Source organism: Streptopelia decaocto, assembly GCF_964273445.1.
Source record: "Streptopelia decaocto genome assembly, chromosome: 7".
NCBI lineage: Eukaryota > Metazoa > Chordata > Aves > Columbiformes > Columbidae > Streptopelia > Streptopelia decaocto.
Genome location: NC_138661.1, coordinates 39,310,569 through 39,331,489, shown reverse-complemented (window position 1 = coordinate 39,331,489; position 20,921 = coordinate 39,310,569). Strand labels below are relative to the sequence as shown.

Sequence of the window (20,921 nt, the reverse complement as noted above, 5' to 3'; positions counted from 1 at the left end):
AACCAGGAATGAAGTTTAGGATTCTGACCGGAATATTGGGGACTCAGAAAGAAAACCAGTCTACAGGTGGCAGGAAGGTTGGAATGATATGTGACTGTCACCGTTGTCAGGACAAGGAGAAAGAACAAACAACTTCAGCTGCAGGAGCAGAGGTTAAGGCAGTAACAGTGATTCCCTAAGGATTAAACATGCCTCATTTAATACATCATGCTATTCCAAAACCTTTTTTTTTAATATGAACTTTCAGAAAGGAAGGAAGGGCAATCGTGTAGAGAGAGAAAGAGAGCACCTTAAACTGCTGATTAAGTTGTGAGGATGTTCTGCTTCTTTTGGTAGAGTGATATGTTATTTCACATAAAAATGGTGGTGCTTTTATGGCAGAAAAATGCAGTGGGGATGGTTTGTTCACCAGTAATATAGCACTTAAGAAAATGTTGATAATATTGTTTAGAAAACCAACACAGTCATTGATGGTTTAACAAGCTGTTGAACATCTTGTGTGTATGGATAAGCACAGCCAGTTTTTGCAAGATTGATGAACCTAGTAGGTTAAGTGTACGATTAAAACTGCTTTGGTTTGCTACCAAAATCATGTTTTGCTGCACATAACTGATGAAATGACTAAAAATACCCATAAGATCCTGTGTTTCTGGTGCTATTTTCATGGGGTCTTTTTCCTATGGAAAAAGACTGATGTGATTATGCTGTATGTATCTGCTGGTTTGTCCTGCTTCTTCAACTTTTGAACTCAAATCTGACCATGGCACAGTAATCTAAGAACTATAAATTCCTAGAATCATCAAGAAAACACAGGCAACAAGTAGAAGGGAAAGGCACCGTTTCTAGAGGGAAGGAGAGCACATCAGCTCACCTCGAGTCATCAGAAAATCTGCTCAGAAGATTGCTCTTGGCAAAAATCCATAGGAATTTAGAGCTTATTGGTTCTACTGTTCACTTAATTGCTCTAGTCAGTCCTTAGAAAATATATATATACACATTTATTTTTTTAAGCAATTCACACTGTATAAAAGAGTAAGCAATGAATTTCACAGGGGCACTCCCTTGGCAGGTCTCAGAGTGCGTGAGGCTGTACAGGGAGTTTTCTGTCGTCTCTATAAATACCAAGTCAAACAGACAGTAATCTCTCCCCCTGTCTCTTCTCCAGACTTGTGCTGCATGCCTCGGATACATGCTCCTAATCGGCTTACAAGCTTCCCTTGACCTACGCTTCTCTTCCTAACACTGGTCGGACTATGGCTGTCCTCAAAGTAAAATTCACCAAAACTAGAAGGGACAAACTGGCTCAGATCTTATGGATCCTCAACTGGGTTTCCGTAGTGAGTGGGATCATTCTCTTCAGTCTCGGCCTCTTTCTGAAAATAGAGATCAAGAAGCGCAACGAAGTGATGGCAAAAGGGGACGTCAACTCTCTCCCCAACATGCTGATCTCTGTTGGGGTCATAGCATGCATCATCAACTTTCTGGGTGGCAAGATCTGCTATGACTGCTCAGATGCCAACAAGTTCTCTCGATGGAAACTAGTTATGCTGCCATACATCGTGTGTACCTTCTGTTTTACCTTCTGCATCCTGGTGGGTGCTCTGATGTGCTACACCATGAGGAACGAGCTGGAGGAGTCTCTCTATCTGGGACTGAGGGATGCTATTAAGTTCTATAAGGACACAGACATACCTGGACGATGTTTCTTAAAGAAAACAGTGGATATGTTACAAATTGGATTCCAATGCTGTGGAAACAATGGCTTTAGAGACTGGTTTGAAATTCAGTGGGTGTCTGCTCGTTATCTGAATATGGCTTCCAAGGAAGTTGTGGAGTAAGTATTTACTAGCCATAACAAAAAATTCTAGGAGAAAAACTCATTCAAGAATGCAAAGTAGATACTAATTTTTACTAGACTTTTGTCTCAATCAAAACACCGTAGAATGACCATGTAATTCACAAAATATGCTGACTACATGCACAATCAAAAGTTGTCTTTTGTTAGCTTTTTAGGGATGCTAAGCAAAACAAAGATGTATCTTTCCTTTCTTAATGTGATCAATTAGCTACCTGAAAATTTCAATGTGTGAGCTGAAAATGGAAAGAAAAAAGGATTGTACAATCAACACACTGCACAGTCAATCCTAAACACTGAAAGTTCTTTCTCCTTCAAGATCCTAGACTTTGCAAGCCCAGGTTCAAATCTATGCGTTCACATGTGAGAAACTGCCAACACGAGGTAGACTGCATTAAAGAGGAGGATAAAAACCCTTGAAAAAACACTCTGATATGTAGCAATTCTTGTGAAACTGGAAAGAGTCTTCACTTATCAGAGCAACGTAGCTCTGTGCTCCTCCTGGGAAAGACAAACACAGAAAGGTTGACAGGCATTTGTCAAGTGTTCTGTTTCGTTCAGCTTAAAGATCAGTGACAACAAAGCCAGATTAAGGGAGACCAAAGACCTTACTGTCACAGAAATTGCAATGTGAAGCTGCCATGACAGCAAAGCAAATATACAGAGCTGCGAATATAGCAGAGGACAGGACCTGGGAGAATACGGACAAGAGGGCATCGGCATGTGTGAGGCAGTTGGCTGTGGAAAGAAATGAAGGTTTAGAACAAGTGTTCTCGAGGGAGAAGGTGGAAAGCAGCGGTGGCACAGAGCAGGCTGACCCAAGAGGTGCTTTAAATCCTGGTTCTGCACTGAAAAGTGACAAGACAACAAAGATGGTCCAGAAGAACTTAAGAATAGTATCTTATTGCGAGGACAAATGTAAAACACGTATTTCTGTGAGACATGCAGAAACAGTATTGTTTTACCCAGGGTCTTAGCTAAAATCTGTTTTCTTCTGCAGGGTCACTTGTGCTCTGCCATTACTTTGAAAATAGTTTTTGTTATAGTCAGTTTTTGCCCCACATAGACAGAAGATGCCAGTAAAATGTGTGTGAGGGAAGTAATTACACAGCAGAATTTTTTTTACCATATATAACCTGGATAATTCTATCTTCATTACTAGAATCCCAAATTGATGCTATATAACCAAATTATCCTATGATCTCCAAAAAATCTGGTAATGACACATTTGATATGAAATAGTTAGAAGCGAAGCCCAGCTGGTGATGTTCAGAAGGGATGGAGAAGGAACCAAATATTTTTCTTATTTTCATCTTGTACTGTATGTCAGTCAATTCTTGGTTCATTAAGAGGCAAAGCAGTTGAGAACAGACATACTGCCCACTCACATGTAACCTTTGCAAAACTGAACTTTTCACCTTTCTTCACAATCCTCTTCCCTCCCCTCACTTTGATATCTGTGTTGCCAGCACCACAATGTGAGAAGAAATGAGAGAATCAACGGGAACGGTGAGAGGACAGGGCAGGTTACAGCAGTACAATTATATTATTGATTGGGTTGGGTAAAAATAATCTTTTTATAGTCTCAAAAGCAAGTTTTGCTATACAATACCATAACAGCTTTGATTTACAACAACAAATAGCAGTGAATGGCTTACTCCCTCGGCTCTGTACTGAGGACTTATAACAGTACTGAGATACACCATTATTTAGTTTGCCAGTAGCAGAAGAAAGGCAATAGCGGGGGGGGACATAACCCATGTCTGGAAACTGATCTTGTTGGCAGCAGAAGGAAGATTCCTCTTTATCACATGTGGCAGGAAGAAAAAAAAATAATTAAATGGATGCTTGGGATCAAAAGAAAACCTTAAGGACCTAGTTTAAGAGATTGTATTTTAACCATTTTGTCCTATACTTGGGTATGTCACTGAAATACACAGGACATTTTGCTGGCCCGGGTCAAAGCGTCCCTTTCACAAGGTGCCAGCGTCCTCTTCTCCCTCGGGGAGGTTTCTCTTCTCCTCCCACATTTGATCCTTCCCTGTTGTTCCTCTCTGGCTCCCTCCTCGTTCTCCTCCAGCGAGTGGTTTTGCCTGTGCACATTACCCTGCTGGCTCACTCCAGTCTGATTATTTGGGTTCTTTTGCATTGATTTTGTCCTGTTGTCATTACCAGGACAACAGCCACAAAGGGAAGAGTTAGACTTTAAAATGGAGAGGAGTCCATGCCTAACCCGCTGCTAGGTGGGAAAAGGCAGATGAACTTCCTGATGTGTTTGGTAAAATCTTTGAGAGAGATATTTTTGACAGAATGTTGAACAAAACAAAATGCGTCACCGCCACTCCACCCCCTGCCAAAAGGGAAAAATAAAAAAGGCAGGTTGTATTTAGCAGGCCCACAGCAATAAAATGGAAGCAATTATTTTGCCATCCCAGCACAGCCACAAATACTGAGGAGCTTCCCAGCAGCTTATGTTTACTTTGAAGGATACATTTAGTCCCAAAAGAACATGGAACAGCAGAGTTTCTGCTGCTTCTCTTCACCTGAGGAGCTTCTTGTGATGACTCCCTTTAATTTAGATCATCTGTGCTGGAACAGGAAAATATGATTTGTAAAAGTTAATAAATGAGAATTAGCTTTGGAAAATATTAAAAAATCTACTGTTAGCAAATGGTGAAAGCTGGATATCTAACAGAAAGTCATCTTTCATGTGTTCTGGCTCCCTAACAAAGGCTACAGGGCTTGGACTTCATTAAAACAGGCCACGGTTCTCACCTGCGGGGCTCTCTCGAGAAATAAGCTTTTTGCAATGAGCGTGAAAATAGATACGTGCTTAGAAGCTACTGCCCTAGAGTGCGAGAGCATCTCTCATCACATTATATACTCTCCAGTTTCTGAAAAATCTATTTCACTGAAGAGCATACTTGGAAGCAGAAGTCCTCCCAAGAATGCACTAGCTAAAGAGCAGGTAATACAAGGAAGATGGATGTCAAGGATTCATTTAACTGTTCCAGAAACTCATGGTTAATCTGAGGCTGTGTGCTCTTTCCATCCTATTATTTTTTTCTCCCTCCTATTTCTTTATCTTTCTTCTTTTCCTACTTGTTTTTCTCCTGATTTTATAGGGTAAGGAAAGGAATAACTTTTAACAATTAACACAAGTCATTTCAAAAGTTACAAAAAGTATAGTTACAAGAAGTAGAAACTCCCTTATGAATGAGTCTCAAAACACGTGCCGTCCCAGCCAGTGCACGGGGGTGTGATGATGAAATGCCAGGGGACAATTTCCAGCGGTTCCTGCGGCGTGCAAAGCTGTTCCTGGGTCAGGTTCTCTCTTAAGGAATGCTTGTGTTGAAAATCAATCCACAAGTAGTGAAACACAGGATTTCTAGAGCCATAGGTTCCATAAGAATTCCACCAAGATAAACAAGTTCAGAAATTGTCGTTAGTATTTTTACCACAAAGATACCTAGAAAGGCAACATGTCTGTGAACACTGAATCCACATCTTGCACGCACAGCACCGTGAACCATGTGAGATAATGTACTGATACCACACTTAATACAGCAGATTAAAAACTTGGTTTTCCTGTAGTGAGCCAATTTTCTAGTTGGAAATAGATATATTCCCATTTTCCCTTCGTTAATAGGGGAGGCCAAGTTGCAGCAGACTTCCATTATACCCTTTTATAACAATCACAGCCACCGTCTGCTGCCTGTACCAGATACCTTGTGCCCAAACTTTCTGTCCTGTTGCAGCCGCCTGAAGAGCAACGTTGACGGGAAGTTCCTGGTGGACGGGGTGCCCTTCAGCTGCTGCAACCCCAGCTCCCCCCGGCCCTGCATCCAGTACCAGCTCACCAACAACAGCGCTCACTACAACTACGATTTTCTGACCGAGGAGCTCAACGTCTGGGTGAAGGGGTGCAGAGAGGCCCTGCTGGATTACTACACTGCTATCATGAGATCCATTGGCATTACAGCGCTGCTTATCTGGTTGTTTGAGGTACGTCTCATAAAAATGGTCTGTGTCAGGTTCATCAGAGACTTCCTGCTCTCTAGGATGGGAAACAACCACGGTGTGACATATGGGAGGTGCCTCAGTATCTGCTGTAAGTCCACAGGCACTTCAACAAAGTCTTCCTTTAGTCCAGACAACTTTCTCAAAGTCCCCAGCATGGAAGCAAATGTAATTGACAATGAGAACTATTAGAAATGAGGTATATAACTCTGCACACTTACAGAGCTTTTTCAGTGGACTATGGCATATTGCCTTCCCCGACGCATTTATGGGATCAGATGCAGGGTGATCCATGCAGTGACACAACTGCAAGGAAACCAGGTGATTGCTTTACGTCAATTTTAACACAGAATATACAAAATGCGAGCAGACCTTAGGCTGAATACAATTCTTGGTAGTAAAAATCAAGTGTAAGTTTTAATATCTCAAAGACTCCTTTTTACATGACATAGCTTCACCATAGAGACAGAACTTGCAAACATGGCATACCTTGTTAGATGTAGATTAGACTGCTTATTATGCAATTAAAATAGCATATCACAGGCGACTACATACATCAGCAAAGATGCCATGTTTTGGTGGTGCCTGTAAGGAAAGTTGCATGGATGTTGTCATCCACAGGCGAAGGACCTCCCAAAGGCACAGGCTAAAATACAGTTTTCTTCCCTTTTTAATAAGTTTTATTTTTCTGATTATTGCTCTATTGCATAAATATTAGAACTATAATTAAAATAGTTCACAACAGTCCTCAAGCAGTGCTAGAGGGGGTGGCGGTGCCAGAAACAAGAGGCCTTTGTCAGCACATGAAAAATCCACGAGCCTGCTGCTGTCGGAGCTCCTTTAAACGTCGACAATCTGCTAACGCTCATTTCCTACAGAACTATGCAAGTGGGGCTTTTCCCAAACTTACACTTGAGCTACTACTTAAATTGAATGCATTGGCATGTAGGACACATGTGGCTGACATATGAATGATTAAACTCCTTGGAAGAAATTTGAACTTAATCAGTGTCAGTGGAAAAAAAAAAATCTACAGAAACTAACAGACTAGCGACTTTTCCTTGTGACTGATGGTTCTATTAATTGTTCATCCATTCTACATCAATTGGTTGTAGTCTCTGAGGCTGCAGTGTTCCTGAATAACTCTAGATATTTACATGCTAATAATACACAGGTGGGAATGCTACCTGAAGAAGGGAAAGAGAATCAATCAATCTCTCCCTGGTATTATTCTTTCTAAAAAATGTAATTGGGAGAGTGGTTGGATGTATCAGTGGGATAAAGAATTTGTCTGCTTTACTCAATATTAATTTTTAGCCCTGTAAATACACAAGTCAGAATGCTGATCTAGTGGTAGGATTGAGGCTGTAGTTTAACCTGTTTAACCATTAACTGTTTCTTACAGCTCTCTGTCCTTATTGGTGTCCGGTACCTACAAACAGCCATGAGGAACGTCCTGCTGCTGGGAGACCTGGAGGGTGAATCAGATGGTTGGTTACTAGAAAACAGCTTTGTGGAAACTGCCAAATACAACATCAATATCATTAAGAACCTTGGCAAAGCCAACCAGATCTCCACTGTCTCAGGCATGAACGACCCCAACATTGATGTTCAAAACACAAACTGTGGCAAATCCAACATTACGACAAAATGCATCCCGGCAGCTAGCTAGGCACGGCTTCAAATAAATGACATCGCAAGTGTAGGAGTTCTCTGCTCAAGAAAACAAAGTGACAGCTCCTGCTGGGGTATTGAAATTCTGAGTAACACCTGATAGCACAAGTTTAAAAACAAGCAAATACTTACCCTAAAACAAATACTGATGATCCTTAATGTTAAAAAGCTCCTAATTTCAGAACTATTTACACAGATCCAGGGGCTGAAATATTAGGGATTATTTGGAATGAATGAAGACAAAGATCGGTTGACAGCTCTCCCATCACGTTCCAAGAACTTTGTCAGCGCCCAGAGTGAAAGGCGCCTACAGCCCAGGCGCTTGTAGTTACAGGACGCCCTATGACTGTAGCGCATCGTGAATAGTAATAGTGCAAGCAGGAAAAAACATACAGATACAGAATAGGTGATAAAACACCAAATAAAATATTTTACTTCTTACTGTTGTGAATAATACGTTGTCCAAATATAACTTTGGGGAGCTTGTGTGTTCTTTGTGTATAATCAGGTAAAAGAAGTTATCACTGTGATATTCAAAGCAGAACTATTCCTGCTTTTGAAGTTGTACAAAAGCAACAGTAAAAAATCCTTTACCTGTCCAAACAATATTTTCTTCTATGACACTAGAATAAGCAAGAATTATACCAAAATAATATATTGTAAATAAAGTGTGTGATATAAAAATCTATACTGTAATTTAGGCTGGCTTACACGCATGATTGTCATTTCAAATGCAATTGCTTCACCGCTTGAAATTTTAGGCCTATACTTAAGTATGTTACAAACAGAAAAGGCCTGGGCAGGGTGTGGGGAGCGGGGTGTCCCTGCAGCAGCAGACGCTTTGCAAAAGGCTGATGAGAAACAAGACCATTGGAAAATAGTTGTTCCTGTGACAAAGGCTCCCCCCTTCCAGGAAACAGGTGTTTGGGAACTTGGTGGGTACAGAGGGGTTTTGTATCACAGGGTTTCAATAAATCTCAGTGGACTTTTTTTTCCCTGTGAATTTGCATAGTATTTTTTACAACCAATTCATGGTTTTGACACCCAAACCATTTACAACAATGAGCTTCAAAGTTTAATTTCTCACGATTCAATTCTGCGTTGTTTGAAAAACCGTTTCTCTTCACTCGTTAACTCCCTGACAGCTTAATGGGGTATCCCATAATTCATGGTATAGGGCATAGCTGATGGATGTTCCTTGTTTGTTCTCTCCATGCCATTTCTGATGTTACACCCCTTTCCAAGTTAGAAGCAGCCGCTATTTAATCTTCTACAGAAGTTGCCTCACATCTTTGATAATTGTTGTCACTCTCCTCCATTTATTATTTTTAAATGAACAGCGCTGCATGTGCAGAGCTGAAGCCATCACGAACCAAACTGATCTTCTATCCCTTTCTGAAGAATTCCTGTCATTTCTTACCCTTTTGACTGTTTCTGAGCATTTGGAAACATATTTAAAGATCTATAAATATACCAAGAATTGATATGAATATAAAACCATATTGTGAGATGTTGGTTTTTGCGCAGGTATATTCATTTGCATTTATCCAAACTGAAACTTGTTATGATCCAACCACTAAGTTTCAGAACAGCCTCCTGTAAATATTCAAAATAAGCTTTTTAATTTAATATCCTTGTATCATTGGCAGAATTTGTCACTTCGTAATTCCCCTTTTCAGATCACTTCTGAAAATGTGGAACAGAAAGAAAAATATGCAGATTTCTGTCGAATTCAATTTTTAAGCTTCTTCCATTGTGAAAATACACCATTTAATCTTCTATTTTGCTGCTGGACTGGATCTTCCTTTTAATGTCATGACAGCTGCTGCTAATTCTAGGAGTTAGCTGGAGGGCCATATTCAAAGTTTTCTCAATTCAACATTATACTGACTGGCTCAACATCTGATTCCTTCAAACAATTCTATTAGATTTGTCAGCTGAAACTTCCCTTCCTAGGATCTATGTTAGCTCTTCCCTTTGCACTGCATTTCCCTGCCTGCCTGCATCTAGTCCTCATTTCACCCACTTTGTCTTGTGTGAAATTAAACTTAACCGGTGCGTAGTTCTGTGAAACATTTCTGAGAGCCAAAAGGATTATTGCCACATCACAGCCTGTTGTGGTGTTACTGCAGAACACTGAGCACCGCAGTGTCCCGAGCCTCACCAAAAGCACTAACATTAGCTGATATGCATTGGAAAAGAACATGAAAAGTTTTAGCACCTTGAGAGATCAAGAAGGAAGACAGTTATCTACTGCAAATTATCAGACTTTGCAACAGAATGTGATTTTTTTAAATGCAATTTTTGTTTTCAGATGAGTATACAAAGTGCCACGTGCGTCAGGCAATAGCGATCCCTTCCTCAAAACAATTGTAGTCCATCTACATTTGGAAAAACAGTTCTAGATTGCTCAATTACCAGAAAGTACAAGATAATCAGAAACAGCTAAGAGAAGAAAACCACAAATTTTACCTATAGGATATTTGTTTCATTAGGAAAAAAAAAGAATCAAGAGGACTAAGTAAGAATACGCAAATTTTAAAAAATGCTTTAAAAAAATAAAGTAAGGAATGGTTCAGCTTGATGAAAATGGTTATAAAAACAGCAATAAGAGCAAAAATGAAAAAGAAAAAAAGAGGGGGGGTAAGAAGGAAATCTTACCCGGTATTTTAGGAAATATTTCCTAATTGCAAAACGCACTTAACTACAGAGGCAGATAAAACCTGACAGCTCACACCATTTAAAAAAAAAAATCTCTCCAGGTAATCTATTTCGCATGCAGAATTATAATAGACGTGATCTTACTCCTGTGATAACTCCCTAGTGGAGGTCCCGGTGTGATTTGTGAGGAGGAGCAAACTAAAAGGATCATCCGGCCTGAGCATCAATGGAAAGACACAGAAACTCCAGGCGGTAGCTGCTGTATCACATCAGCACGAAAAGCAGAGGTAGAACTGTCCGGCCACACATTTTCTACGGCCCCCACGCAGCACGTTAACTTTTCTATGAAGAGGACGTGTTTTGCTATGAAAGAATAATTGATATGTGGCGAGTCAACCTTTGTGTCTCAGCCAAGTGCCAAAACCTGCAGCGGTGGCAGCGTCATCCCTTGTGCCATTAACTGAGTATCAGCACACACATCATCATTACTTGGTCATCAGATTGTTCATTTCTATCCTGCACAGGCAGAGTCCCCATCGACACAGACATCTTACAAAAAGACAACAGCTCATTTCACAGTACCCAAGGTAAATTTTACTTTAGTAAATACACGCTTTCTTCTTCACTTTGCAGGGATTATTTTCCTCAGACAGTGGCAGCGCTTCCTGCAGCCTTAAACATCACAGCCACTGGATCAATGACACAAACACGGGTGGCAGCCCTGACTCTGTCTTTAATTCTCCGTAATTTATAAAGACACAGATGGCATTAGCAAGTCAAGCCTTTAAGCTGGAGCATCTGCTCAGATACAGAAATAAATACGATTTGGGGGGACGCTTCTTATCCTATTTGTTATTAATGGTTCATCCAGTCAGAATTAATAACAATACCTTTGTGCAACAGCAACCTCCAGAGCATGGAACACGCTTATGCATAAACCTCACCGATGCATAATACTGTATTCTTTATTAAGTTCACTATTAAAAACAAAACAAAAAACCACACACACAAAAAACACAAACAAAACCCCAAACCAAACAAAAACCAAAACCCAAACATAAACCAAAAACAAACCAAAAAACCCCACAAAACCAAACAAAACCACACAAACAAACAAAGCAAACCACAAAACCAAAAAACCACATTTTAATGTTCGGCTTCTGGTGAAGGCACTATAACAGTGCAGTTACGATGCTCTTCCCTTAAAGCTTTCTGATTACCACTGAAAACACTTGCTCTAGATTGATCATAAAGAAAAAATAATTAATAAGAAACAAACAAACATGGCACATTTAGAATTTCATTGGTATTTTTAAAAATGAGCACAGCACATTTCTTCAGAAGCTGGAAACCCCTCTTCTGGAAACTTTTTTTTTTGCTTTTTAATTACATACGATCATGCAGTTCTCTACCACACAAGACTCACAATATTTAAAATCTTACAAATCATTTGGTACGCATTTGCTTTGGATTAGTTTCCCACTACAGGAACAGTTCAGGCTCTGCTGAACTACAGGGCATCGCACACAAAGAACCACAAAAGCGTGAAACTCATGCACCACAGGTGAGTCCTTATTTAGGAGGAGACCGTCACTTAGAGGGATGATCGTATCCTGCTCCTGCATGTTGGTGAGCAGAGGCAGACTGACTGGAGCACGTACATCACACTGAGCAATGAAGTTCTGTAGACGCCTGAGTTGGGACAATATATATTCCTAGATCACCTGCAGTATCACGAGATTGAGATAACATTGGCTTTGCCACTTTTTGTAAAAGTCTGCATGATACGTGAAAGAAAATGGAAGAAGATAGGAGGCTTTCATCATCCAGAGTGGATTATACCTCAGGCTGCCTTCAAGCAGGAGCTCTGGAGCACTGGGACAACCTCTCTCCAGCAATAGGCTGCATCCCAAGACTTGTACGCAAAGACATTAATATTACATGCCAGGCACTATGAGGAGGCAGGAGACACAAGGTATCTGCAGTATGCTGAAAAAGACCAACCGCAGACCTTCACAAATATAGCAAGGACTTGATCTTCAGATCCACAGTCCCCACTACCTGCTTCGCAACATTTTGTGGAGGTTCATTCGCTCAAGCATGAAGCCTGGAAACCTCCTAAATGAAGTCTGATGGATTCTAAGTTGTTTAACAAGATGTAACTAAATGCCACAACCTCCAGTCCTTTTTCTTGACACGGATCTCATTAACAATAGTCACACAGAAATAAAAAGAAAACTCGGGTCCAGTTTTCATGTTTCATGTTCAACTTCGTACCTGGTCTCTCTTACTTAGCATTGCAAAATAATGTATATAATCCCTTGGTATTTCGGCTTGCTCTCCTTCAGTGCACACCTCCTCTACAGTGCTTCTCTTTCATCTACATTTTCAACCATACTAAAATGTAAGTTTAGGGAAAACATAGCTACAATTAGAAATAACTGGGTTTGAGAGACTTGTATAGAGAGACTTCTTATTTTCTCTATGAACCCCCAAATTTAGCCTGCCTGCAGAAACAACTTAGATCAAAACAAATAAGAGACTGTGCCACAGAAATTAAGCAACTTTCATTTTCGAAAGAAGTGTCCTTGAAGATCTTTTCAGGTAATAGATTAAAAGAATCTAAGTGACTAACCTAGATGTTGTATCATGAATCTGACTAATTTACAATGGAGATTATTCAAGGATATGATCTAGAAAATAAACTGGATTTCAACCACAAAGTAAATACAATAGCCAAAATCCTCCTTTATATGATTTTCTACACTTGTACATTGCACCTTTGACATTCTCACTATGCAAGAAATGGTGCTGTGGCTTTTTTTTCCCCTTCCTAATTCTTCAGAACATTTTTTCCAGTAGACTGCCATCGATCTACCTTCACCTTTACAGGAACTGTTTCTTAAAAAACATTTGCTTTACTCAGCGTAATCATAGAGAGCAACGTCATCAACACCCAAACTCTGTGAGCTTAATCATGCCCGAAGATACAACAGAGCAGTGAGTAAGGGATGCCAGCCAGAAGCTGGTGATGGAAGGAGGGGCAAGAAGAACTGGCCGTGTCTATGTAAAAGATTTCTTGGCTATTTGCTCTGCTTTGTAATAAACCACTTTTTTTTTTAATCCCCTCCCATGTATCACACAGCACGTTAGACCAACACCACAAACTTCCCCTTGCTAGAGGTTGAGCATCTGACAGACAGGGCAACCAGTTCTGCTTTGAGAAGCTACAAAACCAGAATCACTCAAGTAATCCATTTAAGGACATCTAAATACTAAATCCTGTGCTTCAGACTTCTTTTACAGATTGAGGTAGACATGGCAGGAATTTGCAGCTGTAACATACTCAGACAAGTTTCAAGTGGAATATTTCTTTAAACAAAAAGTGTGCCACCATTACTAACTGGTACAACGATGGTAGGGACTACAGGGATAACTGCTATTGTTTACCAACCATTTACTAACTCTTCCCCTTTCCATACTGACAGACGCTGCTATAATGCTTTTGTAAAATGAACTGTGAAGTGTTAAAGCACCTCCAAATAAAAACTGAATAATCTATGAGAAGTTATTTATTTCCTTTTTTTTAAATATACATATACAAGATATTTTATTTCAAAAGCACAAGAACATTATACAAGTTTCAAATTTACATTTTTGCAATTAAAGATACCAATATGTGCATTATCAAATAACTTCTCTGTCAGCTTGGATGGAACAGAAATCAGTGGCATAAGCATCTGCGATCACTAAATACAGATTAAAATCACAGTGAAAAAAACTGCATAGTAATTTATGAAATGAAAGATGACCACACCAGTCAGTGAATGATATGGGAGTGCATTTGCTAAATTAGCATGTGCAAATGCATAGAAAGATGCAACTTTCCTCTCCCACTTCTTCACCTCCAAAGAGATTTCTAGGCCTTTAAACACAAACTCACCAGCTCGGAACAGCTCCTGTCGTTACATGCTACAGTTCAGGAAGAAAACAAAATCAAGTTATCTCACTGCTTATTTGATAACGGAATTTTTGTATCAGTGAAGTGCAAGGGAAATGAAAGTTTTTGATACATGAATAGGTAAATATCAGAGGGAAACAGTAAGTGAATACGGTTTTGGTATCAATGAGGCATACATTTGCTAGTCTTAATTCAGTATTTTTGTTGGCAAGAAGTGTTTTGATGACTTTAGAAATTGCCAGTGCATGTAAGTTTTCATGACAACTGTTCTTCTAAGAACACATTTTAGAGAAGACTAACAGAATTAACATTTGTCTTTAAAGAGTTTCATATTCAGGTTTAAAATCTGAAAGAATCAAAATAAGGAGAATGGTTTTAATTGCAAGAAACAGAATACCTGAAAAATATACCAAAGACAACTATTTATATCACCAGGGAAGTATTACAGCAAAAGTTATTTTAAAAGTATTTTAAATCAGAACAATATTTGAGTTCGTTGGTATTCCTTTTATAGAGGAGTTATGGTGCTGTTCAGTGCACTTGCACATACTCTAAAAACTTTTAAAAATGAGGAGAACAATGATATTTAAATCTATATCATTACTTGTGATTCTACTATCTCTCATACAATGAGGGGAAAAAAAAAATATCACACAAAAACACACACTCAGACATTAATTTGAAAAGCTCCCCTTGCAAGCCTTGTTAAAATGACAAGAAAACAATCCAAATAGCAAAGGGGTGGGGAAATTTCGAGTACTGACATCTTCAACCTTTCACACAGAAGTGGAATTTCCTGGGAAAGCATTTTTATCCACCACATTACTAATTCTCTCATGTATATTATGGTTGAAATTCAGAAAAGAGAACAACAAACATTTAGAACTGAAGCACAATCACATGTCATTGAGAGCTGAATCACGATGTGCTATGGACTACTGAAGGGCAAAGAGACTTTGCCACCTGGTTTTCCCTTTTCTGCTCTAACTGGCACGGAACACCCCCCCAAACCCACACTATATTATTTATGCAGGCAGGACTCAAAACAAAAGTGACAGAGGATGAAGAGTGGAAAATTCATCAAATACGGGCAAACAAACTTATTTCCGATTCTAAAACTTGCCGCTTTCATGCCTTGATTTTAGTCCAGTGAGAGCTTTGAAGGTCGTCAGCTTCACTGAAGTCTCTGGCTCTTGTATAACTTGCAGAGCTGCACTGCAAGTACCACACAATATCGTCACATTTGATTCTTGGGGGCAATCTCGGAGTATAAACTGTAGAAGAATAAAACTAACCACAACCTGGCCAAATGGTGTAGCCCCAGATCTCTTAGGATACATTAATAGAGAACAAATTCATTGAACTGCAGTTCTGGCAATACAAAAAGCACGGATTTTATTTTTTTGATGCAACAAGCAAGATGGTAATTCTCCCATGCACCTTCTATCCCACACTTCTCATTTAAAGAGCTCATTAATGAAAACTCTTCATTAAATCCCAGGATACAGCTGAACGCAGGCTTTTTCTGTACAACTCAATAGTTGTTGTACCTGTTGCTACAGATTACTGAAGGCCTGGCACCAATTCCACTCCAATATTATGCCACAGATCTTGACCTATTTAAAAGCTTTGGAAAAGAACTCAGGAAGAAAGTAAAGGAGGCTTTTCCGTATCAACACCATCCAGGTATATTCTCAAGGCATGGAAGAGACAGAAATGTGGTATGTGCCCCAAAGTACAGCATTTGTGAAGCTGCCCTCATCAAAATATGTGAAACAATTACAACTTCTCAAAAAAAGTGGAAATATTTCTGGACCTGAATATTCAGTAATAATTATATAAAGCGTTTTTCTTTTGTGAAGAAAAAAAAAAAAGAAAAAAGAGCAAAACACATGACGTGAGATTCTGTTTCAGCATACCAGTATTACATCCAACCTAGAGAATCCATCAACTGTGTCTGAAATACTACAGAATCCATTTGAGAGTAAATTATTTACTGCCACCTTCCTTCCCTTTTCCAAAGCACTGCCAAAGGCAAGAGTTTTCACTAAAAACCAAGAGACTCAGAGCAGTTGCCAGTTGAATCCAAAGAAGATCTGATTCGTTTCTTGGCTCCTGGCAATCTCCTCTATGATGCAGTGTTGCTGCCACAGCAGATGCAGCTTCCGGTACCGCTCCCGACATAAGTGCAGGGGGTTGCCTCTTCTTCATAGAAGAAAAAAGAAATACCCAGTAAGCATATCAGAGTAATAACTCACAAACTGTTCCATTAATAGCCTAGTATTAGCACTGTCAACAACACCCAGAAAATACTAAATACTTGTATGAGCACCAATTCCAACAAGTCTACTGGAAATGAAAAGAAATCTACATGTGACAAGCAATGACTGCCATTTCTGCAATGGTAGTTGTTGCACATTTCTGATTAAAAGCACACAAAGTATTCTTCAGAAAAGTAAGAAAGTTTAACAGTACCAAAAAAGTGTATTTTTTTCATTATGAATGACCCACTCATGACTGGAAACTGCCATTGGGAATTTGAAGTTATAATAAACAAGCTCACCAGGCTGAGATACATATGACAGCGCTGCACATGCCAGCGGGAAGAATATGTTGTGTAATGGGTAATAAGAAAGAATGAGAAACCAAAATGGAAACACAGAAAGAAACAAAGTCAAACACTTACTTCAGACCAGGATCTGTTTCTCCATATTCATCCAAGTAGGGAGCAGGGTATAAGCAGCCCCTGGTTTTACCTTCAATGAGGACAACTTTGCATTCCCTGATTCTTAAAGAAAAAATAGCTAATTTAAAATACAACTCCCAGCAAGTTCTTAACTTTTTGGTGAGCTATATTTTAGGGCAAAGCAATGTTTTTTCATCTCAGACAAAAAGAATCAAGTGCTTTGACAATGTTGTGAATTTTGACATTCGAATATTTCCCTTTATTCTTTAATTCGTTAAACTCTGGCTCACTACTTACTTGAGAAACATACAAACTCCAGCTCCGCATTGAAGAGCATGAGAAGTACAGGCTCCCAACTCCTCCCCATTCACCAGTTCCTGACAGCAAGTATTCTGGGAACACAACATAGCCCCACAGAATAAGCACAATACTGGATGTTTTTGTTCATCATCAGAAGACCGTGGGCACCTAGAAGAAGTGCAATGAGAATGATATTGCAGGAATTAAACGTAAAAATAAACATTAACTATGGATAAGGGTCCTTAAAAACAACAACAAAATGCTTACACAAACCAACCACCAACAAACAAAAACCTAAGACATACTATGTCATAACTATATTTCACATATCTGCCACCTCTGGCTTTCTTTTTACGTTGCTTGAAATATTTTACCTGCAAGATATCTGCTTTGAGCAGGCAGCTGGACTGGATGATCTGCTGAAGTCCCTTCTAGCCTGAACTACCCTATGATTTGCCCTTCCTGGCATAAAGCAGTGCCAACCTTCTGGGCTTGCTGAGTCCAGTGCAAAAATAATTTGCAGGCCTATGGCCAAACAAAACGCAAATTGCACTGGAGAAAAATGATCATCAGATTAAGCTGTAATAATTTTACACGTTACCCTATCAAGCACAAGTGACTTAATTTAGTAAGCAGTTGTGTTTCAGATTTAAAATGAACATGTGCAAATATTGGCCAATATAGCCATAATAGTGCCTTCACTCTGCAAAATCATTTCTGTACAGTTTTAACACCAGTTACAGTAACTCTAAGAAAATAAAAGTGAAAAAACACCTAGCAATACAAGTAAATATGTCATATCTTACCTAAACTGAGAGGCCTGGTTCAGAAGGCAGCTATAGTCTTCAGGAAGCTCTATTAAACTATTTCTTTTCCTAGGATACCTGGGTAAGTGAAAAAAGAACTATTATGAGAATAAGAAAGATCCCAGCAAAGAACAGAATGGATAGCGGTCAATCACTGGCCTGCTAAACTTTCAGTCCTTTCTGCAAGCTTCTGCAGTTCTAGAGCAACTCTTCAGTCCTAGAAGCCCAAGCGAGATGCTCCACATGGGAGCTTAAGTATTTCTATATTCTAGCAAAGGTGACAAAATTAAATTTCACATGTAACATAAGTGTATGAAGACATTTAATATTTCACTTAGCTTTTGTTTTTTTTCCTAGAATAATCTACATAACTTGTCTAAAGAATGTTATACATTCTCAGTGAAGAGTCACTGCATGAGGAATAACACAAAATAATTTAAAGAGAAATGTACTTTTGTTAGTAGAAGAAGAAAATACAAGCACTCTAACTTGCCCACAACAAGCAATTCATACTTTCAATAGTTTTAAGTCAAAAACAGAATAAGAAACAACAATGAAACCAACAAACTAACCTTACTGCAATGCTTTTCCCCTTCAAACAACTTAACACCATCGGGTCAGCACACCATCTAGGTCAAAGAAATGTTTGGAGAAGTTAGTGCTTGGTAATAATATATATTCAAGATCAGTAAACTAAACTCGCAAGCAATAAGCACACGCAGAGCACAGATAAAGCAAAGATAGTTCCAGCTAAAACTTCACAAGTAGAAACAATTATTCTTTACAGTTTTGTTTCGGGAAAAGAATTTCAGTTTGTAAACAAGAGAAAAACCTATGTGAAAAACAACGCTCAAAGTTATCAATGTGCAGATGAAAACGGAGTGTTAGCACGGAGTGAAAAAACACAAGGAGTCTCCAGATATATTGAAGTTCTCAAAGTGAAAATGGGCTAAAATACACAGCTCTTTTTGGAATATATTGGCTGAAAGCCACAGTGAAAGAAAATATCATGCATTCTGCTAGGAAAATATTTATTGCTTTGATTTAATAACCATTACCTAGTGGTTATTTTACAATACTTTATTTCATGTTGTATGCTTGCCTAGAATAGCCAAACAGAGTTGAGTGTCACAAGGATGGAGCCAGGCTCTTCTGGGTGAGAACCAATGACAGGACAAGGGGCAATGGGTACAAACTGGAACACAGGAGGTTCCACTTAAATATGAGAAGAAACTTCTTCACGGTGTGGTTGACAGAGCACTGGAACAGGCTGCCCAGGGAGGTTGTGGAGTCTCCTACTCTGAAGACATTCAAAACCCGCCTGGACACATTCCTGTGTAACCTCATCTAGGTGTTCCTGCTCTGGCAGGGGGATTGGACTAGATGATCTTTCAAGGTCCCTTCCAATCCCTAACATTCTGTGAGTCTGTGAAACATGTCTACCAAAACAATGGTAGATATTGTCAACAGAGGAACTGGTATGTCTAAGATCTCCTTTAAGTTATTTCTACCAAGAGGAGGAGGGAAAGAGAACCATAGCAGATGGTCGATCTGGTATGCTTCATCTAGAACACTTGTTAAAAATATAAAAATTCATCTTCTGAAATAAGATGCCTTCAAAAACACATGGGAACTTGCATGGTGATTTGACAACTGTTACTAGTACATTAAATACATAGCCTACCACTTGAAATCTCTGGTTTTGACTGGGAGCCCTATTATGGATTTGTTAGCCCTGCCTCTAATGTTTTCTAATGTTCACAAGCACCTCTCCTCTGTGTTCTCTTATAAGCACTGGGATATCTTCAATCAAACATGTAGGAACATGTAATAATTTACCTGTGAAAATGCTATTATTATAAGTAATTATATATTATGCAAATTCAATTAATTATTGTAAAATTATATGTAAGGAATTATTTCAGAGCTATAAGTTGGTGTTGACAGCTCAAAATGTCACCTAAATTGAAGGAATCTAGACAACAAAACATACCAGAAGTAAAACCACAAACAAACACCCTCACCCCCCAAAAAAAAGAAAGGAAAAAAAACCAAAAACCTAAACACAAAACTGAAAAGGCTAATGTGCACCAGAGAACTCTGCCAAGAGCCAGGAATCATAAAGCAACCATGTCCTTAAAGGTCCATCGAATATATGGAGACATTCTCCAACAAATGTAACAGGAGTATTCTGAGTTGCAGGGAGCGGGTGTTTATTTTAACTTGTATTTTTAATGGAAAAAAATTACCAATTATTTCCTTACTGCTAGATTGAAATGTACATAAAACTCAAATGATTTCTACATTCATCAGGCTAACTCGGAAATCCAGAGAGGAAATAATACACAGCCTCAGCCTGCCAGCTACATAATTTTCTGTATTCTCATTTTGTAGCTTGTGTAATCAGTAATTTTGCTGTAGGCAGATTAAAAACAGGCCAATGAACAGCAAGTGACATACCATGCAAGCAAACCTTTATAACTTCTATCTGCATGAATGATTCCACGCAGCTCTGCAAGCACTAATCTCTTCAACTATAATTGATTTCTGTTTGGATTACTACAAGATATAGAATGTTTTATGTTTTTGAAGTGCTTTAAGAGATTCAGTATAACTGTGCACAAACAAATGTTTAAAACTCAAGTATGAATTTGAACTAAATCCTTTATTAACAAATTTGATCCAGAATTCCTATAGGGCCACCACAACAGAAAAACATGGGCTGTCCTTTCCCAGTTAGTACCTTTGAAGCAGTGGATTTACTGTGTCCCTGTACTCCTGGAAGAGCAGGAACAAATTGGTAGGGAGAGACAGGTAACTACAAAGTGCCTTGAATTGCCCTTCTTCAGAAACTGCAAAAGAAAAAGAAAACATGAGCAGCTGTTAAGGTGTTTGAGCACTGCTGAGTAACTCACTCCAAACTAGAATTCTCCTGATCCCTTCTCCATTGAACGATAT

The 20,921-nt window shown here is 39.1% G+C and overlaps 2 protein-coding genes across 3 annotated transcripts in view; one reads left to right on the top strand and one right to left on the bottom strand.

Annotated features, from left to right (window-relative positions):
- The first annotated feature begins 1,200 nt into the window (after nucleotides 1–1,200).
- Nucleotides 1,201–8,486, top strand: LOC309442519 (photoreceptor outer segment membrane glycoprotein 2). Its single transcript, XM_082058406.1, has 3 exons — nucleotides 1,201–1,834; nucleotides 5,614–5,860; nucleotides 7,281–8,486. Exons 1-3 carry the CDS (start codon nucleotides 1,254–1,256, stop codon nucleotides 7,545–7,547), a joined length of 1,095 nt encoding a protein of 364 aa, XP_081914532.1. The 5' UTR covers nucleotides 1,201–1,253; the 3' UTR covers nucleotides 7,548–8,486.
- Nucleotides 8,487–13,764: 5,278 nt separating this feature from the next.
- The window catches only part of UBR1 (ubiquitin protein ligase E3 component n-recognin 1), a 124,825-nt gene continuing 117,668 nt past the window's right edge, over nucleotides 13,765–20,921 (bottom strand). For both annotated transcript variants that reach the window (XM_082057762.1, XM_082057761.1), the window contains exons 42-47: nucleotides 20,707–20,815; nucleotides 18,536–18,592; nucleotides 17,964–18,041; nucleotides 17,155–17,325; nucleotides 16,858–16,959; nucleotides 13,765–16,376 (exon numbers count right to left, since the gene is read on the bottom strand). In XM_082057762.1, the coding sequence (XP_081913888.1) occupies nucleotides 16,235–16,376; nucleotides 16,858–16,959; nucleotides 17,155–17,325; nucleotides 17,964–18,041; nucleotides 18,536–18,592; nucleotides 20,707–20,815 (659 nt within the window). In that variant the 3' untranslated portion in view covers nucleotides 13,765–16,234. The remainder of the gene's footprint in view (nucleotides 16,377–16,857; nucleotides 16,960–17,154; nucleotides 17,326–17,963; nucleotides 18,042–18,535; nucleotides 18,593–20,706; nucleotides 20,816–20,921) is intronic.